A 27,240-nucleotide genomic window follows, 5' to 3' on the forward strand; every position below is an offset into this window, starting at 1 on the left:
CCAAACACCGAGCTTTTGCTGGGCTAGTAACAGCTTTATCAAGCACCCTGTGTTACAACCTGTTGTTGCCACATTGTCATCACTTGACACATCTTAAGAGTGGAGGAGGAGGAGGAGGAGGAAAAAGGAGGAAGAGTGAGAGAGCGTGAGTGAGAGGGAGGTGTTTAGTCTCTCGAGCGATCACATGACTTCAGCGTTCATTTGCTCCATTTTTATCTCTCTTTTACCCTTCTGCCGACTCTCTCATCCTCTTGGTTTAGATCTGCTTTCAAAGCTCTGTCACATGGGGTAAAGCTGCTTCTTTACTCTTTGTAGTTCAGTTTCCCTGTATATCCATCTGTCAGTTACTCTCCATCCCTCCAACCTTCTTTCTTCCATATTATTGTTTCTCTTATTTGAGTCGTTGAAAGCAGCAGAGTCATGTTAGGGTTGAGTTGAAGGGTTGTGTCGGGATTTATTTCAGCATTACTGGAGCACGATTAGACACAGAGCTGATGTAACACACGGACATTCAAAGTTCATATTGTGGATAAAGGTTACAAAATACAAGTGCAAACAATAATAATCTACATTAAGTAGATTTTGTATATGCTTTCACCAAATCAATGTGTGTGCATATATATTTAGAGCCCACTGATAAGATGAGTTAACAGATATCATCAGATAAGCATCACATGAGGCATCCGGACAAGCATGAAGCCTGATAGAATAACGCAGTTTAATTTATGTTTTTTTACCGAACTGTCTGTGACCGTTAATAGTATATGAATAGATCTACAGGCTGTTTACATGCAGTCATGTCACTGTACTCTGCAGCTCAGTGATAATTCGTCACACCTCTGTCATGCAGGTCTCAGATTATGTTTTCATGCTTTAAATGTGTACGCCCGCAAATGTCATCTCCCACATTATGTAAGCAGGCAAACTGAATCCTCGCAGATCGGTTAGTGACGAGCTGCGGATGTTCACGGGATTATTGTTAGGAGAGAAATCAAATCTCAGTGGCATGAAATCGACTTCTGTCAGGCGACTGCACAACCGGCTGCTACGGCAAAAAGCTGAGAGGTTAAACAGCTATAGATTGTGGCAGGTCGGACGCATGGCTTCAGGAGACATTTCAATAATCAGAGGATAACAAGAGCGAGTGTGTGTGTGTGTCTCCTCATGAGGTTTTCTCAGCCAACACATACATCATCAAAGAAGATGGCAGCGTTCATATCCGGGATCTTTTTGCTTTATTTCTGGAAGGTGGGAGGAAGTGGAGATGTGTCTTAAACAAAGCTTTCAGCCTTGTTTTTGTGTGATGAAGATGGTGAACTTTGAGGTCACTGTGGGTGTTGTGCGTCTCTAAAGTTTGCTGTATTTGACCGGATTTGACCAAACACAACGCAAGCTGTTAGGATGTCCTCATTTGATGTCGATGTCCGGCGAACCATTGCAGCCTTCCCGTCCTGTACCTAGAGTCAGGCCCCAGAGGCCTTGAGGCTGCTATCTTTGAACATCTGGTGCCATGGGACAGGGGGCACAGGACTTTGCCTTTAAGACTGATATTTTTGGAGTGGGTATGATGGCTGGGATCCCTTTAAGAGCAGGGGGATTAGGATGATGCTGATGCTTAGTGTCTTGGCCTGGATGCTTGTGTGTGTTGCTGCCTTTGCCTGTATGTCAGCCCGCTCTGTGTGGGGCTGGCCTTTGGAGCCAGATTTGCTTGCTGCATCTGTCTGATGTGCACAAGAGAGAGAAAGACATTGAAATAAGAGCGAGTGTGTGAGTTTGTATAACTGTGTGCGTGTGTGTGCAGCGAAGCTAACTGGAGCAGGTTGTCCGGGATGCCTACACGCTTCACAGCCTGGCAGTAGCCCTGTGATACAAAACTGTCAGCAGTAAATGTGTGCGTCTGCACGCACAAGGGCTACTGCTCTACTGTGCATGCATGTGTAGAAAATGGTGCATCAGTGACTCAGCTTCAGCTGTCACGTGTTCTGCGTGTGCACATTTTTACATGAGCAAGTGTGACTGTGACTCGGAGGGGCAGCGGGACGAGTCAGCCGGCGTCATTGTGTGACTCTCCTTCCTCGTCTTATCACCTGTCAGCTGTTCATGAGACGCACAAATGCAAAGACCCTCAAAAAGCCATGCACACATAAACACCAATGTGGATAGAGTACGAAGACATTGTGTGTAACCATGTCTGGATGTTCCCAGCTGACCAAGCAAAGTTATTTGTGCGTCAGTGTAATACTTCTCCATACATATTATTAGTTCAACTCACAGACTTCAAATATAGATGGACGCCTCCTCAAAAGTGAAGCCAAATAATGTTGATCTCCCCCTGGTGGCAGTATAGGTTATAAACTGTCTCCTCCATGTTAGTCACTTTTACCACAGCCTGTTTTTACGTTTCCTTTCTAGTGCCTGATAAAAACTGTCTCGCACACAGGAAGTGATGCTTTCAGCAGAGTATCTGTATATTTCAACCTGACTGAAATGTGATAATCTTGTCCAGTTCCGTGCACAACAATGACGTCAGCTCAATGTTTTCATCTTTGTCTCTTTTCTGTTTCCCAGGTCTAGCTGGCCAATGCCGGGCCCATCGTGGACATCTGGCGGCGGTAGCAGCAAGAGCAGCAGCAGTGTTTATGTGAGCATGGTCCCCGGCGCTTAGCCCATGTCCAGCCCATAATGCCGTCGTCCACACGGAAAGGTGTGCCGAAGGACCCCGAGGTGGCCGACCTCTTCTTCAAAGATGACCCCGAGGATGTCTTCTGTGACCTGCACGAGATCGGACATGGCAGCTTCGGTGCTGTCTACTTTGTAAGTGCCGTGGTTCTGGAAAATGTGTTAAACATTCAGGGGATATCTCCTCTGTAGACTATACAGGAAGCAGGACAGACATTTTTTGGCTCACATTGGGTCTTAGAAACCACATCAACACGACCAGTTGCATGCAAATTCAGCAAATCTTCCTGCTGCATGTTCACACGGCTCAGTCAGACATTTTCTGCATATTTTCCTCTTGAACAGGCAGGAATATGTCTGGCTCCAGGAATGTCCAGACTTCAGTGCATGTGTGTTTGAAAAGTTTTAGCATTTCGCATTTTTGCTTCGTGGGAGTGATCGATAAGAATTAGTTTTCTTTTATTTGAATTGATTCAGTTGGAGTTTTGTAGATCAGAGAAGACAGCATGTGAAAGAGAAGCTGGATCATTGAAGGACCTCCACTCACCGTAGCGCTCAATCCCTCTACCACATGATGATTATTATGCGAGCTTTGATTTATTTATTAACTAGATACATATTCTTTTATTGATCCACTGATTTGCAGACATGTTAGTGCAGCCCTTGATATTATCGCTCTTTGAATACAAGTGAGTGGAGACAGATTCCCTCTCAGCACTTTCTCTGTAGCCTTTCCTATTAATCTCATCATTGCTAATTACTCATCAAGCCTTTGATTCTAAAGCTGCGTGGAGGAGGGTTGAGAGCGATCTCTGCTCTCTCTTCATTTCTTATCCCCCCCCCAGATGCTGGACCGGGGGCGATAACTCTCCTCCCTCCCTCCTCAGACAGATGTTCTCTTGGTATAGAAAAACAGAGAAGCCGTTGATAGTGGGGCAGGATTTGCTCGGCTGCCAGGGCTTTACTATCCCCTTCTATCCCATGTCATTCCCACACACACACACACACACACACACATGCAGACATGCACACACACACAGACAAACACACACACATCCCCAGTACATCCCTAGCCGCCCTGGTGCCCATGTCCGTCTGGCTAACAGGCTCCAGTGTGTGTCTAAATCCTGCCCTGATGCCAGTGCTATGCTCACTGACATACTTCTGCATTTGCATTACAACTGGCACACTGTTAGCTTAAGCTATTAGCCCGAGCAGCTTTGGTGGAAATGTTTCACAGGGCTTTTTGAAAATTCCAGATAAAGCCTACAAATTTTCGAAAAAGTTTAAATACCAGAAAGGCTGCACAGCCAACAAATAACCCCATACATGGAAAATTACGAATTATAATGGCCTTGGTTATAGTGCTTTAGTGTATCGAGAAATGTATAGAGAAATACTATTATTGTAGTAACTTTACTCAGAATCGTTGCCTTATTTTTTATGGATGTTCAACTTTAGCATCCTTTGAAGAATATAAACTGCAAATTGCAAAAAATAGCATTTTAAGTTATTTTTCTTTGCTGTCTGCAGTCTTCATATCACTCAGCAGGCTTGTAGCCCTAAAAGCAAAACTCAGGGCCCTTAAATCCTTCTCTGCTGCTCATTAAAATCATTGCTTTGAGCATACTGTAATAATTGATGTGGACATGAGAAGTCAAATTCCTTTTTTATCTGTTTATTTTAGCAGCAGGGGGAGTCGGGAGGACGCAGACATTTTAGGAACCAAATCAGAGTGAATTTCTTTAAACCTCAGAGCACCTGAAGAAATGGAGTCAGTACAGAGTCACTGGAAGAACATTCAAACTTGGGCAGGGGGGCAAAACCCAGCTGACATCGGGCGAGAGGCAGGGTACACGTTGCCAATCCATCACGGGGCATGAGGACTTTAATTTGACAGAATACACAGGGCAGCACACATGTTTCTTATAATTTTTTAAGTAAACTTCCTTTAGATAATGTATGTTGTGATCTGGCATTTCAATTCAATGACAGAATGGATCAGTGAATTCCGCTGTAAATTCATGAATATTCTCCAGATTATTCCTGTACTTGCATCAATATTCAGATAAGTGCAATTGTACGTTCATTCATAGTTAATGTGTGGGAGGACTAAGGAGGAACTCCATTATGGAAGTGAACAAGGGGAATTCCCTGTGTTGAGTATGCAGGCCCATCACCCAGAGCTTTGAACGCACGCTTCTCTATGGAGAACAAATTCACCCCCTTTCTTCTGCATTGACAATTACACTGAATGCATTTCAATATTCAGGCATTGCATGATTTTTCATTCTTTTCTCTATTGCCTCCTATCTATACCCTACACCAGAGGGAATGCCTGTTATGCATGAACTGACAGGCAATAATACAGATCAAATGAATCTGAATAAAAACTCAGACGGGAATAGGGTTGCCTGCTGTAAATCTAATTCCATTTGAATCTCGACGTGAAATTCCCATTTATTTGTAAGTGAGATGAGGCAGAGAGGAGTGCTGAGGCTAGTAGTCGTCCCTGAGGTCAAACGCCTCGGAGTTTAACGCCATGGGTTTAATGCCACGGGTTTAACAGGGGCACATGTGAACACTTCCAGCAGCTGCAGGCGTTTGCCTAATCACATTGTTGAGCGCTTTGATCCGGTGGAAATCTGTTTAAATTTCAAATTACTGTTACCATCGTATCACTCACATGACAATGTATTGCTTTGTGCTTTATGGTCATTTGCAAGTTAAACTCTGAATAACCTATGAAGTACTTGTACATGTGTTAGTGTCTGGTGAAAAGTCATATATTTCCAATTCACAGAATGCTGTTTCACTCTGTACTCTCTCATTATAAGGTGTAGATTCATTACATCTTCATTTCTCTAGCTCTTTATGCGTTTTATGCCGGCGACAGCCAGTGGCCAGACTGAGGCTATAGCATCGGGTTTTCCGTCGGGCTGTCTGTTACATTCTTGTGAACACGATATATCAAGAGCACCTGAAGGGAATTTCTACTAATTTTAGACTGAAACTGCACTGGAGTCATCACTAGCTGCTCGATCAGTCATCAGGACCTTTGTGTACAGTGAAATTACTTTAGTGCAGTGTGTTACCTCTTTATAATGAGCTGTTTGATATTGATTAATTGATATTGATACAGAGCTATATAGCAAGGGGAAGTCCTGTGGTGCATTGTGGGAGGATTAATGTACAAGTGGCTGCTTTTGTGTACGTTTTTAGACTTTTAGGACTTGACCAGAATCTGACCTCTTTCGTTTTCAACCATTCAGGCTCGTAACTCTTACTCCAACGAGGTGGTGGCCATCAAAAAGATGTCCTATAATGGCAAGCAGACTACCGAAGTAAGAAAAGCACACACCACAAGCATACTGACAATAAACATCAACAACAAATGAAGATTACTCATCACTCCCAGAAGAAAATTTTGGAACAAACATCGAACATCGAAAAGTTGCACAAGTGCACTTGTGCGTTTGTTTTATTGTACTTGTTGTGTTTATCAACCTGTGCGTCTGCTTTTTGCTTTTGGCAGAAGTGGCAGGACATCATTAAGGAGGTCAAGTTTTTGGGGCAGTTGCGACACCCAAACACAATCGAGTACAAAGGCTGCTACTTGAAAGACAACACTGCCTGGGTGAGTGGATCTGTCTTCTACTTCACGTCTTATTTATCCTCTTCTTACACATGTCTGATTCTTTTCATATTTCTTATATCATGTCTTCTTGTGTCCCACTATCTGTGTTCCGATAATAATAACTTGCGATCGGTTTGCGGAACCACCTCGTAACTTCTCACAAACATGACGTAAAGCTCTTTTATGAATGAGTGTGAATGATCGGTTATTGAGCTGTAGCTGTGTTGGGTTTCAGCTGGTGATGGAGTACTGCCTGGGCTCCGCATCAGATTTACTAGAGGGTAAGTGTATTTATTTATTTAGAATTTAACGTGGGCACACACTTGCAAATAAAACTGCTCTTTATTCTCTTTGTCAGGTCGTTTATCTTTTTCCAGGAAGGCTCCGCTCAAGGCCAAAAAATACTCCTAACTCTGGATTATTGACATATAAACTGTTCATACTATTGCAATTTTCCAGATATCCTTGGGTTTATATTGCATGTTTATTGAATTATAACTTTTTATTTCCACATAATGGGGCTTTTAAAGTGATTATCTTATCTTATCTTATTTTAGATGGATAACAACTGAGATATACGTGTTGACTAGTGAACTTCAGATGTTACTTTAGACAGAGCCAACCTGTTTTCACCTGTTTTCCATCTTCTTCGAATAATCAATGTCAATTATCTGTTATGTCGACATTTGTGTGGAATTGTCATATATAGGTTAGATTCAACTTTATTGCAGATAGTACAACTACAAGTACATCGAAATGCAGTTTTAAATCTAACGAGAGTACAAATAGTAGATTACGGTGCTGATGGTTCATTATTGTGTCATTCAAGTTTCCTTATCATTTTGACTTATTTCTCCCCTAGTTCACAAGAAACCACTCCAAGAGGTGGAAATTGCTGCCATTACCCATGGTGCCTTGCTTGGACTAGCTTACTTACATTCCCACAATATGATTCACAGGTGAGTCAGTTGGTTTCTCCGACTGGAAAAAGTTTCCCCACAGGAACAAACTTTGACAAAAACAAGATCAAACAAGATAAGAGACACTTGTCTTCTCTCTTTATTGCAGCGTTTACTAATTAATCTGTAAAACCTTGTTTTTGTAGTTTTGTGGTGTTGTTGCTGAACATCCCTGTGTGGGAGTAACAGCCCTTCTGTCGCACTGCCTCTGCACAATTTTAGCTTTAATGACGAATATTGTTTGATTGTCATCCAACTGTGGTTCAGAAGGAATCCTTTCGCCTATTCTGTGTTATCACCATAGACTGAATAGAAACATGGACATGACAGCTCCCCAAAAGTGGAGCCGGAGTGTCTCAGTCATCCTTGGTGGCTGGCTGCAGTATAGGTCATAACCCTGTCTCCTCCATGTTAATGAATGGGACATCGTCCAAACCAAAAAGCTGAAAACATATTTTTCTTAAAGATGTTCTTATCACTAGTCATTTTTGTTTGTCTGGTTTTGATACTTAAATGTTTTTCATTTGTTTTTTGATGCCATAAAACTGGGGTGAAACGTCATGATTGACAGCTGAGACTGACTCTCGATTGGTCGAGCATGTGTATCGATGGGAACTCGCTCCATACTCATCTGATCACTGCTACTAATAAGGTCATGTCAGGCTTAACTAAAGACCAGGAGAGTAACTGGTGTTATATTTTGTCTTTTAGACATAAAGTTAACGAGTACACCTGTAAAATCATAAAATACTTGGGCCTGATATACTTTCTCTTGGTTGTGATGCTATCATCTATCTTGTCTTCATAATGCTCCCTCCCTTCATCCCTCTTTCTTCTCACAGAGATGTGAAAGCTGGTAACATCCTGCTGACTGAACTCGGTCAGGTCAAACTGGCCGACTTTGGCTCTGCCTCCATTGCCTCACCTGCCAACTCCTTTGTGGGAACCCCTTACTGGTTAGTACACACATGGCAACATGGAAGAAAACACAGGACTTTGTTTTTGCATAGAAATGACAAATTGTGCTGCACAAGTCGTCTTCTTTTGTAGCCTTGTGTTGCAGCAGGGTGAGTTTCACGTTGTCACCATCAGGCCGACAGTGATTTCTGAATTTCGATGCCTGAGGCTAATCTTATAAATTATATGAGTTTGCTTGGTTCACATTTGTGTTTCACTCTCCAGCCCTTTTCAGACATGCAGTTCTAAATGCTGTTCATGTGTCTGAGTGAGCATTTTAGATTCGACCTAGTTAAACTAATAAATCATTAAAATGAATGAGGGTGTGAGAAGGCTGAGCATATCTCCTGCTCAAGTTTGTCGTCATTAATGCATCGTGTGAGTAAACGTACAACATTTTTGATATCCTATGATGCCAAATATTAAGCTAGAATTGTGTCTTTTTTCTCTTTTTTAACCCTGTTGCATTAAAACCAATGTTATGGCCCAGCTCATGAGGTGTAATGGTAGCAACTTGAAAACAGATGTTGGTGGCTGAAGTTAGGAATTTACTGATGGAGGTGAAAATAAGTGATTTAACTAACGAAAGGGGAGAAGGGCAGGAGTTACAGATTCACCCAACAACCAAAAGTAAACAAAACCTAAATAACTACTCTACTGGAACAGAAACACAGTCAGCATCACTGTTCCTAGTGTGTAAGTGTTAATGCTGGATAAGTACCTATAAGTAAACCTATCCCAGTCCAACGGTAGTTTCTCAGAAGTCTTTACAATGTCAAAGTTCACTCAGCGCATCAAACACATATCAATCAACCATAGGTTCTCTAATGAAGCATGCTGGCAAACTGGTCAGATCAGACGTGTTGATCCGCTCTTAATGAAGCTCAGTCTTGATTAAAGAACCTGATTGGAGAGCTGGACAGGCTGCTGCTCCAATAAGGTCAGAGAGGAAGTAGGAAGATCAGGAACCACACCTCCAGGCAGTGTCCAATCGGGCGTGAGGCTCAACTCATCCTGCTTCATCTACAACAATAACTTCTAGTTAAATACAGGATTGAGGAGGCAGCGCCTACAGTCGTAAAACACACATGCATTTACTGATTGACATCTATGGTTCAAAAGACAAAAGTAGAGAACTTAAACAACTTCATAAAGTCAGCTATGTCATATTTTTACTGTCTCTAAAGAGCGTAGGTCAGAAGTCATCAACAAAAAATATCCCCTCACACTCTTTTAAGCTTTGATGGTGAATGAATTTGTCCCAAACAGCTGGACGGGTGATGGACGGTCCTGCAGCCTCCAACAGCATAAACTTTGTCTCACGCGTCATATTCACAGAAACACACATGTTCCCAAAAAACTGAGCTGCAGTCACAGCATAACTGAGTCTTTAAACGCTCTGAGAGGCTTAGCAGATTATCACATTTTCATGGATTTCACCTCATGCCTGCTAAACTGTGTGTGTTTGTGTGCACACACCTCAGGATGGCTCCCGAAGTGATCCTAGCCATGGACGAGGGTCAATACGAGGGGAAGGTGGACATCTGGTCCCTGGGTATCACCTGTATTGAACTGGGTGAGTGTAAATATACCCCCTAGTTAAAAACGTATAAATAGATCCATTCAGTCACCAGTTAAACAGACTTGAGCTTATTAAAAGTGATGCATGAAACAAGTTGACACAGCAAACGTTTAATTTCAAATCTGCCTGATTCAAGCAGAAGCAGGTTGTGGCGATGGTGAAACCTTTGGCACTAAAGCCTCTCTCTTCTTCTTCCTCGTGTTTCTCTGTCTCTTATTTCAGCGGAGCGCAAACCGCCCTTGTTCAACATGAACGCCATGAGTGCCTTATATCACATCGCCCAGAACGACTCTCCCACGCTGCAGTCCAATGAGTGGTGAGTTGAACACACTTCCCAAATATTACAGTTCTAATTTAATCCACATTTCATATTCTAACACAGGCAACAGGTTTCCCCCTCTGAAATGACAAGTAGCCTAAGATTATTATGTTAAATTCACAACTTGTTCTCACCATATCTTGACCTTATCTCAATTTTTTTCACTTTAAGTGGCCTTAAATCAAATGTCTTGCTGAGTTAGTGTGATATGTCAAATTGATGCTTCAGAACAGAAGTGCTGATTCATTGAATTAAAAAAAAACATCAAATTATCAAACTCGTTCATCTTGAATCTAAATAAAGTCCAGGGAAACCGCTGGTACAATATCTCCAGTCAACTGTAAATACTAAAGCTCCGTCCGATCCGGGCTCAATCAGAGTAAAACACATCCCTTTGTTAATCTGCTCGACTTGTGATCCGAGCCACAGGCCTCGTGCGAGGTCGCACTCTTAAGTCTCTCATGTAATTACCTGAGAAGCCTCCGCCACAGAGACACTGTGAGAATACTCTCATCCTTCCCACTGCGCTCACAAACATGTTGTCATGTTTATCAGCATCACAACAAAGCAGTGTGATTATTCTAATATTATTCTGTTATTCTTTTTGTTTGCTCTGCTAACTAGGCCGTTTCTCTCTGCTTACACTGTGTTTTGGCTGTAATGTGGGAACACAGCCTGCTTTATGCATTACTTTAGGCTGCTATCAGCCTCACAGCTCATGACTGTGGATGCTAATAGATTCTCCAGAGACGATCCTTCCAGACATAAAAAAGAGAGAAACTTAAAGCAATTTAATTTGGGCCAGCAGGTTTTAAACAGCTCTTTGCCGTCTCTTCTCAGCATCAGCCCATCACAGTGTCAGAAGAAGCACATCACTTCAGTCAGGGCCTTAATGAAATTTGACATTTTCAAGTTAAGTGTTGCTAAAATTAATAAAACAATCATTGATTTCTGCTGATATAGAATATATCTACAGTAACAAAAACTGATTTTGTTCTATTTCTTCTGTGTTGTTAATAGTAATAACACAATGGGTGTTCATTGTTGAACGGAGGACTTATTTTAGGAAGATTAATCAGCTCTAAACAAAAGAGTAACTGGAGCATGAAACGATTTCAACACTCAAACAATAAAATTCACCACAGCTGAGCCATTTGATGATTTATGTTCTCAAATAACAGATAAATACTTTATTAAAACATTTGCATAGTTGCATAGACTGTGACAATGTTTACATGGCCACCAATTTTTCCAAAATGAGTCTTAAGATCCTTATTTGAGAATTGCTTATTGTAAGAATGACCTTTTCCAGGTTAAGATAATCATCATTTGCATGTCAGTGTCTTTTTCCGACTATTGTCTTAATCCGTTTGATATCAGAATATTGATGTTCATATTAACCTGTCTATAGCACAGTTTACATTTTAATATACATGATATAGTTATTCATTATCATTTAACCTTGCTGAGCAGAGAAGATGATATTTTTATGAATGTGTAAAGGAGTAGATTAAAACCCTTCTCTCAGTGAAACACCAAGGCAGCAAATATTCCAGCGTTCCTCAGAGTTGCTGTCGACGCTGCTCACCCACTGCACATGAGGTGTGATTGTCATGGGAGGAAAACAGCACTCGTGAATCACTATATTAACCCTATGTTTGCTGTTCTCAATTTAAACCGTTCTTCTTCCATGATGTCATTACTATGCCATCAAAGTGAATGAAAGTCGTGCAAGCAAAATAAAATATTGCAAGAGTGTGCATCTTGTGCTGGGAAGAAGCAGAGTGTAGCTCTCTCCCTGCCTCAGAACAGCCCGGAGGCATCACTGGCCTTCCTGTGTCTTCCACCTAAGCTCTCAATTAAATCAGGTCTCACTTCCACACTTTGCAGGAGAGCACGTATTGTGGGCTCGGAGAAACAAGGCAGGGGGGAAACGTTTCGAGTCAGAATTCGCCGCCTGTGACTGTGGTTGACTTTTTTTTGTAAAATTAGCGTTGGTTTCTAGCATCATGCTGAGGCGAGTGACTGTGTGGGGTGGCGCGGGGTTGTGGTATTTTTGGAGGAGCTCCAGCGGCCTGAGGCGTTAGCAACATACCGCCAGATGAGACTAGTAGAGACATTGGCTCTGGAGTGTTACCTCACTGCACAGAAAACACAAGGCTGCACTGTAAAGACCCTGACTTCACATACCTCCACTAAAAACACGAGCTGGAGGTCGGTTGCAGTCACTGACCTTGGAATGGCCCTGAAACACTCATTTTCACGGACAAAATCCTAAATAGCATCATGGGCTGTGTGTGAATGACCCAGAGCAACAACCTGAAACGGTGTGTTACATATACTGTGTTATCGGGATCATATTTTTAGATCTGAGTCAGTGGCACAGTGGTCCACAGCTCCAGTGGCCTATATTCTTTATAGCTCCACATATTTACATAATCCGTATATGGTTCATGTATGGGGCTACGTGGAGGGATTACACAGGATTGTTTTGGTTTAATTAATTGATATGGTAAACACAGCACAACAGAGGATTATTCACCATCACGTTAAAACCAGTCCTTGACAGTGGGTGCAGTCTGTGTGGCTGAACGCAGCCGGTCATTAAACCATCACTGCTGTAATCTCTTTAACCTGTTCTGATCCATAACCTCCATCACACTCCTCTTCACACAGGACTGACCCCTTCCGGAGCTTTGTCGACTACTGCCTACTGAAAATTCCTCAGGACAGACCCTCGTCGGGGGAGCTGCTAAGAGTGAGTGGGCTTGCTTTGTAATCCCTGCAGCCGTGACCTCACTTCCTGCCTCAGTTAGTCCCAGAGCCATGCGGATGAGTCACTCCCACCCACCCACGGCTCTCTAATATGCAAACAGATACACAGAGTATTCTGCCAAGCGCAGGAACCCCTGCTGAGAACTGCCTTTTCTGATTTTATTCCTTTTTTGTCCCCCATTTGTCGTAGCGCTGCCTCTTGTGTAGCTTCCATCCCTCAGGGCTCCGTAGAGTTTGTGTGTTCGCTGCTTTCACATCAGCACTTTGATCAGTGCACAACCGAGCTTTTAAATGGTTTGTCTATCCATCATCAGTTACTCACTCAATTGCATGACAGGATAAATGAAAAATTAGAACTACGGAGGTGGCGTCAAATGAATATTACACATAATAAAAACAAACCTAAATTATATTCCTAAAGCCCAGAATTTAGATAATGATTATTATTATTAATGTCTTTTTTATACTTTGTAAGAAACCAAGGAATCCCTCAAAAATAGGCCACAATCAACATTCCCCTGTCCCTGACCAGCAGCTTTCACACCTGCCTCACCTTCGGAAGGTGTGAGGTTTTTCTAGCAGCTAAGCCAGAGGGTCTGGACTGTCACCGGGATGAGATCGACATTTAGACCCCTGACCCAAATCCAGTCTGAAAAACCATTAAAGAAGGATAAGTACTGACCAGACCAGATCAGTGACAATGTTTGGGGGGGCTTTGGTGTAGCCTGTGATTAATTCCCCATTTTCACTTCTCAGACAGACGCACACACACATGCCCCTCCAAGCTCTTAACAGGGGAAATCAGGTCACTAATCTGCGGCCTTGAGATATCACTGCTCTGGCTTCAGGTTAAACACACTCCCTGTGTACCTCGTTCAGAGTAATGCTCATTATATGAATAATGAAATAATAACCTCTCTGTGGCCTCCTCCCATAAGAACTCATCGTTAATGCGAAAATTACTCTCTTCAACAGCTAAAAATAGCTCTGGGGGATGATTATATAAATTAAACACCAAAGCACATATAGTCCCAGTGTATAAACCACAGAGGACCAGAGGTTGTGTTCAAATGGATCATTTTATCAAGTCAAGATAAACCTACAATTTCATAATCTGGATTTTAGGCATTAAAAAGTCTTAAATGTGTTTGAAATATAACGTCATAGGTCTTAAATACATTATTAATTATGTCAGTGTTGATTCATGATCACGTTTCATTGTATCGCGTTTCGGGACGTCGATACCACGACTCCACGATCTCTACTTTGCAGACTTGACATGTGCAGGGAGGGCAGCGTTCGTATATTTTAGCTTTATCTCCGGATAGTGGGAGAAGTTGGAGACTCGTTCTGGGTTGTTTAAACATGCAGAAACTCTGAGTTAATACTAAATGATAACAAGTATTTAGGAATCATAATTTGCCGATCCTCTACAAAATAAATCTGGTAGAAGAGGCCGGCCACGCTGCACACAGAACATTGTGTGATGTCCCTTCTTCTTAGCACCGCCCCCATAATGAGGAAGAATCCTGGAGATCACTTACGCTGGCTGATGGGTCGGGGGTGGCCGAGCGTGCACCCACACTCCATCCGTCAGAAAACGGGACAAATCACTCTCATCTCTATTTTCAGAGCAGTGATGTCATCCCCCCTGTGTCCTGACTAACCCATTACACCAGCATCTGTCACATGGAAGAGGAAGGTGTGCAGAGGGCGGGAGAGAGAGAGGGAGATGGACCTAAAACTTGTTATTTTTTCTCACATCTCGTCATATATTTATATTTTAGTCTGACGTTGCAAACATTTTTAGCCATATGAGCCGAGCGCACAATCATTTATGAATGAGAGTGACTAAGAGGAGGTGTGAGTGTGTGGTGGAGTGGGTAGAGGAGCCGGCCAGAGAACATGTTGCGTTTTTGGTTTATTTTAATTTTGCATTTCCAGTATAGTAAATTGTCCCGAACCCAACAGCCCTGTGTACCCCCCCCACTCTGACCTGATTGTGTAACAGGTTGAATTATTTCATAAATACAAAAAGACACTAAATTACACCTTCAGCGAACTAAAGAAGAACCTTTCATAGCTTAAAAATCTAAATGTGTCACCACTCTCTTTAGTGGAAAGGATGATTCTATAACAACCCTTAAATACATATACATAATTGTAGACCTAAAAGCCTCTCATTATCATCATATTCTTAAACAGTTGTTTCTACGCCTTGCTATAATTTAATTAAAGATGTCATTAATGCAGATACAAATACAGAGAAGACATTAGTCACTGGAAAGAAGAGGATCAGGGGTATTTGAGAAAATCGATTTTATGAACAATCTTTCACAGGAAGCTGAGAGTCCCAGGATCAGCTGAGCAACCTGCAGGCGCCCTCTAGTGACAGGCACAGTTGTGGTGTTTATTGAAATGAATGAATGAAACAATTTAAAAGCAGCACAGTGAAAATATGTTGAATATGATCTACTTCAAACACAATTCATATCCAGTTAGATCTTAAAGCTGAGCTTCAATCCCAGTTTTTCGTATTTGCTGAGAAGTACCTATCTTATTCGATCTAATCCTGCAAACACCATCTTCTTGTTTTACTTTATTGTTTATTATTTGCTAGTGATATTTAGATTACTAGATACAATTTCTGTAAACTTTAACATGTAGACCATAGTTAATCATTTAACACCAAAAAATTGTATCATATGTAGACTGACCTTACTACGTAACTTTAAATAGATCAGAGTACAGTATAAGAAAGACAAAAACAAGTGTTTCCTCCTTCTATCAGCTTCTAATTAACTAAAGACCCGACTTACTAATCAACACTCTCCCTCTCTTTCTCTGTCCAGCATGATTTTGTGCGTCGGGAGCGGTCGCCACGCATTCTCCTCGAACTCATCCAGAGGACCAAGGACGCAGTGCGTGAGCTGGACAACCTGCAGTACCGCAAGATGAAGAAGATCCTCTACCAGGAGAAGCACAACGGGCTGATGGGAGAGAGCCAGGAGGAGGAGGAGGTGGGAGGAAGAGGGACACGGGGGGGGTTCATTGGACAGTGTATATAAATTTCAAAAAAACAACTAGACTAATTTACCTGAAATTTGGTGGTAGTATGTGGTGCATGTCATAGAAGAACCCATTCCATTTAGGTAGGTATCAAGGATCACTATCTTTAACAAGATAGGATGTTTTCAACATTTTGATGATGATTAAATCTGAACAAAGCAGTGACCTTGTCAATCACAACAACAACAGATTCTCCGGTTCAGGCTCTGTTCACCGTGCTGATCTTCTCTTTAAATAGGTGAACAGCTCTTTGTGCAGCAGCTGGTTTTTATGTCTGCAGGTCACTTTTACAGTTTCAGGAAAAAAGATGCAACATCAAGAACACAGGTCGGAGAAGCTGCACATTTATTCTTAGAAATGGACTGAAACATTTAATAGAATTGTTGGATCACACGTTTTTCTCAGTGGATTGATCGTCTAATCCTTTTCCACTGCAGCCCATCAGTTTCTTATTCTAATTTAAGCACAGAATTGCTCTGCAGTGATAGACTGATTTCACTTGATCTGAGTCAACAGTGCAGGATTATCTGCATCCAACAGAGGATCTGAGACTCGCTGCACAGAGGGAGAGTACAGGTGTCTTTGTCCGAACGGATGTTGTAGAAGCCTTTCTTCTGCAGCTGCCACAGCCTGACGTCGGGTTGAAATGCCCGTTAGTTGACCTGGTCTGAGGCAGCATGAACCGGCACGGGCAGCAAGCAGCCACAAGTCCTGTCATCTTACACCACGTGATGCAATCCAGAGCAGCCACCAGACCTCAGTGCAACGAGACACCCCTGAACACTGCACTGTATAAAACCCTGCAGTCCCAAAGCGTTCTGGTTTTGGGAGAGGGTGCAGTGGAAAGATTGATTATAGCCTCCTGATCTACAACTCTTACTGGAGGCTTGAAGACTGCTCTGCTCTTTAAAGCTGTGCAGTTAGATTCCGCTTTATGTATCATGATCACTCACTGACACCACAAAATGATACAAGCATCCGAAGAGCTAGGATAGAACACAAATAAGAATAGTTTTGAATCAATCCTGAGGTTTTTGGTTATGATGAAAGACACAAGTGTATATTTTCATCTTTGCAACATTCCATTACCCTTGAATGCTCGTTTTGTGGAACCACGTCTTCATGCATGTGTATGGACGTTCCCCTGCAGGACAGCGAGGCGGCCAGCTGTAAGATGAACAGCCTGGGCAGCAACCACTCCATCCCCAGCACCTCGGTCAGCACAGGCAGCCAGAGCAGCAGCGTGAACAGCATGCAGGAGGTGCTGGACGACAGCTGCTCCGACATGACCATGATGCACCCCCAGGACTACGGCAGCACCCTGGACTCCTCGCCGCACACCAAAAAGGTAAAGGTCAGGGGTGAAAAGGGAAGTGGAAGAGGGATTAAAAGTCATAACCAAAACCAAACTGGAGTCACAAACTGAAAACCAGTGTGAGAAGTTCTCACTCGATCACAAAATGTTCTGTCCAAGCAGATGAGCTCATGAACCCCCTTCACTGACCCCATGTCATGGCCAATATATGTTTATCCCATTTGCTGATATCTGCTGATGCTGGTTACACGTGTAATTTCCCCATAGTGGTTAAAAAAAGGATTATTATTATATTCCCACATTATCGTATTGTTAACTCCTCAATCCACTGATTTAAAAAGTCCTTTGATAAAGAGTAAGACAAGTAGTCAGTCAACCTGTGTGGAGTTTGTTTCTTCTCCTCATATGTGGGAACTCATGCTTCCTCCCACAGTCCAGAGACATGTTGTCAGATTAATTGTACACTCTAAATTGCCAGTAAGTGTGTTTGTCTCTGTACATCGCCCCTGGCCACCTCTCCATGGTGTAAACTTTACGTTAACTGGGACTGATTCCAGCCAACCAGTATAGAAAATGGATGGATGGAATTAGCACTCTTGTAAGAATTGTATTCCTCAGTACATAAAACCCAACGCCACTTTCTTTATGTGGTAACGACAACACTCAAGGAAAGGAAACGACACACTGCTCCGTTGAAAACATCCTCTGGGTTTTTTCTCACTGTTTTCACGAGTGTGTGTGTGTAATCCCCTCCCCCCCCTGAAACCATGGAAACCCTCGACATAGTCCTCACTGTTTGGCAGATTGCTTCAAGTTCATCACAGACACTGTTCACACTCCAGGAACAAAGGATGTGTACACATGTCGACAAGCAACACACACACGCGCTCTTACAACTCACACACACACAGTCACACGTTACACAGAGGTCAACACAATGCCTAACTCATTGAATACCACATATGACTGAAGGATGTGTGAAGAGAGGGCTGTCACTGCTCCGTCATTCTCTTTCTTCATCTGCTCGCTGTGATTTGACAGAGTGTGAATACGCACAGACAGTCAGTGTGTTGTTTCAAGTTCAGGGGGCTGAACTGAGAACAAATGAAAGTGACACATATTGTTGTGAGACGCTGATGAAGATCCCGTCTCACATGAGTCAACTCTCTGGTCCCAGGTTCCTGAAAACGTCTGGGGGGGGGAAGAGAAGTCGAGTGTAGACTTTTCATCGTGTTTTGAAAGGTTCCGATTGACACAGTTTCAGCAGCGGTTGATGATTCCTTTTGATAATTACATGTTGTGTGATTAAACATTAATGGGAAAGTTTGTTATTTAAAGAGTTTTACTACTGCAGAGTTCAAAGGAGACGTTTGATGATTTTTCATTTGTTTTGAATGTCAACGTTTTTGAAAGATTAAAAAAGCCAGAAGTCTGTGAGTCACATGAAACAGTTCGTCATTCAAACCACTGTGATGTCACATGTCATCACACTACTCCAGATTTGCGTTTTGCACAGCTGACAGCTAGTCTGGTTCGCCTCCTGACAAAGCTCGGTAGAGCAAGAGCTGAGGCCGACATATCCGATACGCACTCAGGGCGGTTGACCAATCATAACAGACTGAGCCAGCTGGCCAATGAGAGCAGACTGGGCTTTATCGGGAGGGGGGGGCCTTAAAGAAACGGGAGCTGAAACTAAGTGTTTCAGACAGAGGCTGAAAAGAGGAGCTGCAGCAGTATGAGGACAGTGATGTGTTTTCTGGACATTAGAACGTGTAAACCTTTTCAAGTGATAACACAAATTGTGAATTGACCATAATATGTTTCAATTAAACATAAAATGTGTTACATTACATTTCTACACCAGACCTATGTTGTGTATTTTGTTGGGTTGACCTTACATTATCAAAATTACTCCAATGATTTTTAAACTCAGAAATCCTGAATTGTTTGAATTTGGGTTATCTTTTAAATTTGACAAATCAGCTTTACCTTATCACCTTAGTGCTATAACTTCCCAGCAAATGATGTATGATGAAGGAAAACCTGCCGCTAGTTTGCCAGTGATCCCACTCTGCTTCACGACATCATCAAACCACAAACAAAACCATTTTGTTGTTGTTTTAAATGAGAGATCCCTAGTGCTCAATGTTAAAATCGTTCACCTCAGTCTCATTAAAAAAACAAACTCTGTGACTTTTCCTCGTTGTGTTTCACGCAGGACCATCAGTACAACTGGGACGATGGGCTCCACAGGGACCACCGACCAGAGCTGAGGCCGGCCTCGTCCGACAAGAGCAGTCAGGCTCAGAACTACAAGAACCAGAGCCGCTTCGCCACCATCAAATCTGCATCACTGGTGAGATTAACAAGATTAAGATCGGTTTTATGTGCCTAGGAGGTCATTTTCTTCACCTGGACAAAAGGTGTTGTTTGGGGAAAATATAAAAATCAACATCTCGCAGTTGTTGTGTTTACACTTAAGCAGCACGCGAGATCACACATGAGGAATTGTTTTGTTTCTGTCACTGATTGTGAAGGACGTGGACTTTGAGTGTGACGTAATGTCTCCAAGCTGGGAAAAATATGTTCTTGTTGCGTTGTTTAGCAGATCTCTTCTCCTAGTTCCCTCACCAACTCTTTGATGTTTACTCTTTGTTTTCTGTACTATTGATCATTATTTTACTTTCGTCTCCATCATTATTTGTGTCTTCACCTCTCTCCGGCTCCACAATTAACCATTTCTCCTCCTCGTCCCTATTATTCACCTCACTCCTTTTGTTTTTCCTCCTCTTGTACTATGCTTCACATTACCTCTCCTCCCTGTCCTCCCTCTCCTGCTCTTGATAACCAACGGTCTCAGATATTCTCAGTTGAAGGGGGGGGGGGTCTTTTCTCTCTCTCCTTCTTTCTATGTCTCCCTCTCTGTCTGTTGTCATGGAAACCAGCTCTAGTAACTAGTAAGTAGTCGTGGTGTTGTGTGTAAGTGTATGAGAGTGTGTGTGTGTGTGTGTGTGTGTGTGTCTGTTTGTGTTTACCCATCCATGACCTAGTGGTTTTATTTTAGAGTCCCGTCTTTTGTCAGTTTTTAAATCCGACCACATGAGCAAGTCAGTGTGTATGTGTGGTTGTGTTTGTGTGTTTGTGTGTGTGTGTCTTTGACCAGCACCTGAACCACTGATATTTCAGGGGCTGTGTGTGTATTATTCACCCACCACTGGAGATTTATTGTGTTTATATTTACCTCGTCTCATAACTTTAAAAAAGACATTGATAGGATCTGTATGATTCCGTCTGGCCGTTCTACATTCCCAGTGAACACCAACACTGGAGCCACTGATGTATGATGGTTGAACATAGAAACATATCATCAAATTCCAGGGTCAGAATCCACCCTGAGACATTTCTTAGTGATATACGTTTCCTTTCCTCGCTGTTTTACTTTCCCTTCTGTGGGGACCTCGCCAAAAAAGTATAAAAAAAGGTCATTACTCTGTCAAGCATTTGTTTCAGTGGCCCCTCGGGAGGAAACACTGTCTCAGTTTTATCTCCACAAGTTTCCACACTGTGGTTTCCCTACCTTTCTTGACTCATGACCCTTTAAAATGAAGCAGTGTCTTGACTCCATGTAACACCAATTAAAGTGATTAACCTTCTTGTGTAATATAAATGTTTTTCTCCCGGTGAGTCATGTTCGACTTCGTGAATGTGCCGGAAATTCAGGAGCTCTCTCACTTCACATGCAGGATGTGAGGAAAGAATCGTTGTCTCAACATGCTAAAAACTGTTCATGGCTATTTGAGCACCAACGCCTGAGAGTTCAATTTGCACCATAACGTCAGGCAGGAGAAGGTGCAGTCACCTGGGTGTCATGTTTCCATCACTGCCAATCAGAGCTGGAGCCTCGTCAGTCGGATTCATCTGACCGGGGAGGGAACGTCGATTGCATCCAAAAGCCAGATGTTTGAAGGTTTTGTGATCAGTGGAAAAGCAGCTATAGGTTGTAGATTGATGAACTTTTCCACACTTCCGCCCACTGTAGAGAAATGAAGCCAAAATCTCTTGAAAACCAACATCGCCATATTGAGCCAAAGTCATGATTTACAGCTAAGACTGACTCTCAAAAGAAGTGCAAGATGGCGACGTCTGTATCCGGGATATTTTGGCTTCATTTATGTTCCACAGAAGGAAGTAGTGACACATTTTACATCTTTAAATACAGTCTATGGGTGAGACACTTCCATGTTATAAGAGAACCGGGGTTCCAGGAGAAGCTTAAAGAAATTTGTTCCTACAACACAAAAGACATTTTACATCCTGTAACATCTACTCACATTTAACTCTAAAAGGAAAATACAATTCCTCTCTCTCCTGAGCTCTTATATTTTCCATCACTCATTTCTTTAAGATTCACTTTAATATCACAGAAGCATTGTCAGAATGCTGCAGAGCTGTAACCCACACATTCCTGTTTTAAAACTGTTTTGGTTCATTGTAAATTGCTGTGGATTAAATTCAATTTAGAGTATGAGCAGCCGAGATGGCACACGCGGTGTTGGCAGCTCTGTGTAGCTGAAGTCTTGAGGAGAGAGACAGCATCGTGTAAACCACACGTGTGATTGTGCTGGTCCTGCCCGCCGGCGCTGAAAAAGATGACATCATGTTTTTCTCCTGAGCGCAGACGTCCTCAGATTGGCCTCAACTCGCTGAGACTGGAATCAGCAGGTAGACAAAGAGAGAGGGAGAGAGAGGAGCGGGGGGTCCAGATGGTGAGGGGTGATGGAGAGATGAAGATGGAGAACGGGAAGAGAGACAGCGAGAGAGAAAGAGAGAGAGAGATCATGAACGGAAAGGGAAATAATGAAAAACCTGCAAGTAATAAGATGCATCCTCACAAACGCAAGTGATTCCAGAGCGAGAGGTGTGCTCGTGTTTAAAAGACAAAGGAGGAAATCAAGGTGATGGAGGGAGATTCAAAGACATTAGAGCGGGAATGAAATGAAAGAGCGTCACAGCAGGAGGAGGAGGAAGAGGAGGAGGAGTATACAGACAAGATATCAGAGAAGAGAAAGACAGATAAATAAACGAGCAGCACAGATTCTAATCTGGACAAGATGGACAAGACAAAAAGAGGATGAAAGGATTAGATACCCAGAGGTGACATGATGCAGAGAGTCTGATATAATGTGAAGAAAGAAAATAAATGTTCAAGAGAAAAAAGAGAAGATATAAAAGATGAGGTTGAGAAAGTGCAAACTAAGGAGAAATGACAGAGGCCGATGTAAATGAAGGACAAGAAGGGAGAGAAACGGTGAAAATACAAAAAATACAAAAAGGACAATGAATGTGAGGCGCGAGCGGAGTGAGAGGGAGGGCAGGGGTTATTATAGGTCAGATGAAGTAACTGACTGAAGCTTGAGGTGGCACGAGAGACAACAGCATTATTAAACACTTCACCTCGTCTTCAGCGCTTTGAGACGCAGCGCAACACTCTTCTTCCCCATCAGCTTTAAACCCATAACAATATATTTGAATGGTATTTATTAGTTACTTAGCAGAAAATGGAGTAAAAGACTTCCTGCAGGTAGATGTCAGAGCTTGTGGTTTAACCAGATGCACGGTTTTGGCGTTTGCATCCCTCCTGAGCTGATACATGAGAATACAGTAGTATAAGTTTGTCCATGTTCAGGAAAACAGGGCAATAAATGAGGGTCTGTGGAGGTTTTTAACTTCCCTCCTTCAGCCAGACGACTTTACCATATGTTACTATACCTCTTTACTAACATTCAACGTGCAGACATTTCTGTCTCGTGCCTAACAAACAGCCAGAAACACTGGCCTTAACTTCATGTAATGAGGAAGGACATTAGTGAAATCATGTTTTTGTCTTTGTCTGTTGGTCGGTTAGTTAGTTAGTTAGCAGGATTACGCTAAAGCTATGGGTGGAAGGATGTGCTATAGGTGAGGAGAGAACCAATTTAATGCTTCAGGGGGCTGGTCCTGGAATATGTCTACTTTTTCGTATTTTTATTTCTGAGAGAATAATTCATGGATCCTGATGAAAAGGAAGACATGTTTATATTAGTGATATTTATGAGTAAGTAAGATCTGGTGCACATCCAAACACAAATCCGGATCTAGTGAATTTCAATGTGGTTTCATGAGGAGACCGTTGGGCCTCGGTGGAGGTTTGAGCTCTACCTGGTCTCCTTCCAGTTCAACTCGTGTTTTTATCTTCTGGTTTAGAACAATTCCAGTGTCATGCAGAGCTTCTTCCACTTCTCCTCCAGATTCTGTCAGGGTTGAAAACCTTTTAAGGCATGGGCAAAGGTAGGAAAATAAATGCCCTTCTTCATTTTAGCACCACAAATATTGTTATGCATGTGTTGCCACCGTCAGCACATTTCTTCTATTCAGCAAATATCGTCCTCTTAGTGCAACACAAAGGTAATTTAAGACCGACCTCCTCAAACTGCTAATTCAGCAACACAACCTAGTTCAGCTGTGAAATTCCCACTGCTCTCACTGGAAGCTTCACCTTTCGCCTCCATGCTGCCCCTCCACTCCCTCTGAATATGATCTCCTCTGCAGGGCCTGAGCCTTGTGTGAAAGAGGCCATCACATGACGTGACTTGGCCCTTTGTGGCCGCGTGCAGGGTGGCAGCGGAGCAAGTGACTGGGATTGGGAGCAGCAGTACTACAGTAGGGGTATTGATTCAACACGGATTACGAAGCGGAGCTCGAACCTCCATTTATTTTCACCTCTTCCCTCTAGATTCCCTCTTACTTTACTTCTCATAATTTCAATTTTCTTACCTTCTTACTCCTCTGGTCATTCTTCATCTGCTGCTTCTCCTTTGCAACCCCCCCCCCTTTATCTCTCTGCCTTCTCCCAGCCAACCTCCCCCCTTCAACTTCTCTCACTCCTTCTCAATGAGGTATTCATGTGACCCACCTGCTGTACGCCGCTTAGCGTTTGCCCGACTAAAGAGCGGCTCTGTGCTCTTGTTGGCCTGTGGAGTTGGCCTGCCTCATTCGTAGTTCATACGCCTGCCACTGCCGCTGCGTGCCCAGGGCTCGAACCAAGGAGAGAAGTGAGGGGGGGTCCTCTTCCAGTAAAGGGGTGTGGGGGTGGGGGGGGTCTCAGGGTGGCATCGGAGCGGAGACGAGGTTCTGTCAGACGTAGGATGCTGCACAAGGTTCCTGGATGCTGGTGCACTTGGCTAAAGTAGCCATCATGTTTGGCCGGAGGAGTTCAGGTGGAAGTTATGAGAAGATGCGGAGCGAGTATTACTTGGACGTGGAGAATCCTTTCTGTGCTCAGGTTGGTGTGTCGGTTGTGGGTTTTTCAAAAAAAAAAATGAGAGTTATATGATGATCGTGTTCAGATATTTGATTTGATTTTTAATTTAGATTAAATGTGATGATGGAGATGTACAGTTGTGTTTTTTTTTCCTTGTTCCATCTGGTTTGAACACATTTCAGATGGTTTCTTGGTTTCCTGATTTGTGCAGTGACTCTGTGTGCGGCGGTCAAATGAAAGAGCTTTTGTTTGGCGCACAGCAAAAGGGATTATACAGTTTTCGTTTTTGAAGTCTTTATTTATTTGAACTCACGTGTGTAAACTTTTTAAGGTGCTAACTGATAACAGCAGCTGATCTGAAATTAATTTATTTCTCAACTCATCAACCAAAAGAAAACCTTGATAAATTGTTGCTGCATATTTAAAAAGAGCAGGTGACAGATTGAACAATGGAGTTTTGATTCACCCTGAATTTTTAAAACCTTTAATTTATTGTGTTTGTACAACAACATTGTTTTAAGTCTGATCTTGAATCAGTTGTCGGAGGCGCTCACATCTCCCAACTTCTCTTCCTCCTCAGGTGACCAAGCAGATCCACGAGCATGAGCAGGAGAGCGAGCTGCGGGAGCAGATGTCGGGCTACAAGCGCATGCGGCGGCAGCACCAGAAGCAGCTGATCGCCCTGGAGAACAAGCTGAAGGCCGAGATGGACGAGCACCGGCTCAAGCTGCAGAAGGAGGTGGAGACGCAGGCCAACAACGCCTACATCGAGCTGGAGAAGCTGGCCAAGCGCCACGCCGTGCAGAGCGAGAAGGAGGTGGGCTTTGTCCGAGGGTGGTCGGGGGTTATTGCACACGAGCTAACGCACAAGTGCAGTTAACTCATAAGTTATTACACAGATGATCACAACGTGCAACAGTTGGCTCGAGGGAGAAAATGATGCTGTAGTTATTAAGATTCTGTTTCTGGAGTTAGTTTGATTCTGCTCAGTGGTGTTATTGTTCACTCGGTTAAAGAAGAGGTAAGTTATGACTTTACACGCTGCTGCCACCCAATGATAGATATGATGAAACACGAGGGCAGAAGTAGGTCAGAAGATGTCACGCTCTGCAAAACAAGCTGTGTGTCTCGGTGATTAGCGTGCGGCATGCCGCCCCGGCCACAGAGATAGTTTATCTGCTCATAAAGACCAGCAACATAAACACACAAGGTCACATGTCATAAGTGTGTGTGAGATATCGCTCTGTTAGACCAACGGTTTATTACATTCTGGTTAAATCATCTTTTTTATTGAATTTCTATAAAACAAACTAAAACTCAAATAAGTGAGAACGAACCCAAACCAACCAATCACCTCAAAGCCAGAAGTCTTTAGCTCATCATGGTGTAAATAAACAAGCAATGAGAAGTTAAAGGGGCTGCAGCTATTTATAAATATTATTATCATTATATAATTATTACCTCCTCATTGGTGGAGTTTGTTTTTATAGTTATTACACAAAAACTACTGGACGGATTAACACAACATTTAGTAGAGGGAAGCAGAGTTTCTTCAACATTGCAATTCCAAAGGCTTCTCAGAGAACTCCCAGTGAATCTTGATGGGAATAGATTCAACATTTTAAAGGTTGGAATCGACGGGTTTGGGCAATTTCATGTGGATTCATATCAACATCTGGATCATGTGGATTTAAATGTGGTTTCATAAGGAGTGCAGGGTTCTGTCAGCAGCTCTATGGTAAGAATTTTGGCAAAAAAACTTTTTTAATTCTAAAATTATATATTATTATTCAAAACAGTGAAATATTTTGAAAAATGTTTAGAATTTCCTTAAGTCCATTTGTTTTCTGTGACCGGGAGTAAAACAAACCTCAAAGATATTCTCTTCATAATTATATAAAACCATAAATCCTCCGCTAAGATATCCTGGAAATATCATACAGGTATAGATTTTATCACAGACATTTTAAACCTTTAGAAAGATTTTACCATTTTAAACTTATTTAAAAAACAATTTATCAAGAAATTAAACAGGAAATAAATTCAGAACTAAAAGAATAATTAGCTGCAGACCTGCAACTTCTAACGTTTGGTATTTTTGCTTGAAAATCATTGAAATCATATTGTTTAAATGTATCTAGATATATACTGTAAATTTTAGCTTGTATAATTCACAGTTTAGAGCTGAGATTGTGTTGAGTTAAAATATTCTGACTGCTGAGCTAACTGCTCCCCTGGTCTCCCTGTTTCCTGCCCCCTCTCCCCCCCAGATGAAGACAGCGTTGGCGGATGAGAAGAAGTTCCAGCAGCAGATCGTGGCGCAGCAGAAGAAGGAGCTGACCACTTTCCTGGATAATCAAAAGAAGCAGTACAAACTCTGCAAGGAGAAGATAAAGGAGGTGCCCCACGTTCTGCTCTTTTCCTTCTTTTCATCCTTTTGTGCGTTTCTCCCTCGCGTGTGACACACGGTCCAGTCGGCTGTGCACAGTTGAATCAGCCCTCCTCCACACAAACATGCACATTCACTACCTCCAAAGTGGTCTTTTGGAAAGTTGTGTTGAGTCACACCGCCCACTATCCGTGTACCTACACATGTATATACACACAAATGAGGAAAACCCACAAATCCATACGCACAGAGCAGCGTT

The 27,240-nt window shown here is 42.6% G+C and overlaps 1 protein-coding gene across 5 annotated transcripts in view; it reads left to right on the forward strand.

Moving 5' to 3' along the window:
- The window catches only part of taok3a (TAO kinase 3a), a 59,832-nt gene that overhangs the window by 26,349 nt on the left and 6,243 nt on the right, over window positions 1-27,240 (forward strand). For 4 of the 5 annotated variants that reach the window (XM_062381430.1, XM_062381433.1, XM_062381432.1 and 1 more), the window contains exons 3-16: window positions 2,569-2,814; window positions 5,952-6,023; window positions 6,215-6,316; window positions 6,552-6,597; window positions 7,179-7,275; window positions 8,118-8,231; window positions 9,717-9,808; window positions 10,037-10,130; window positions 12,810-12,891; window positions 15,761-15,928; window positions 17,128-17,325; window positions 19,511-19,648; window positions 25,173-25,409; window positions 26,863-26,991. In XM_062381430.1, coding sequence (XP_062237414.1) covers window positions 2,683-2,814; window positions 5,952-6,023; window positions 6,215-6,316; window positions 6,552-6,597; window positions 7,179-7,275; window positions 8,118-8,231; window positions 9,717-9,808; window positions 10,037-10,130; window positions 12,810-12,891; window positions 15,761-15,928; window positions 17,128-17,325; window positions 19,511-19,648; window positions 25,173-25,409; window positions 26,863-26,991 — 1,701 coding nt within the window. In that variant the 5' untranslated portion in view covers window positions 2,569-2,682. Of the gene's footprint in view, window positions 1-2,568; window positions 2,815-5,951; window positions 6,024-6,214; window positions 6,317-6,551; window positions 6,598-7,178; window positions 7,276-8,117; window positions 8,232-9,716; window positions 9,809-10,036; window positions 10,131-12,809; window positions 12,892-15,760; window positions 15,929-17,127; window positions 17,326-19,510; window positions 19,649-24,508; window positions 24,614-25,172; window positions 25,410-26,862; window positions 26,992-27,240 lie in introns of those variants that run through there. The other variant, XM_062381434.1, reaches the window with a different exon arrangement.

This window comes from Platichthys flesus, chromosome 3 (assembly GCF_949316205.1).
Source record: "Platichthys flesus chromosome 3, fPlaFle2.1, whole genome shotgun sequence".
In the NCBI taxonomy this organism is placed as follows: domain Eukaryota; kingdom Metazoa; phylum Chordata; class Actinopteri; order Pleuronectiformes; family Pleuronectidae; genus Platichthys; species Platichthys flesus.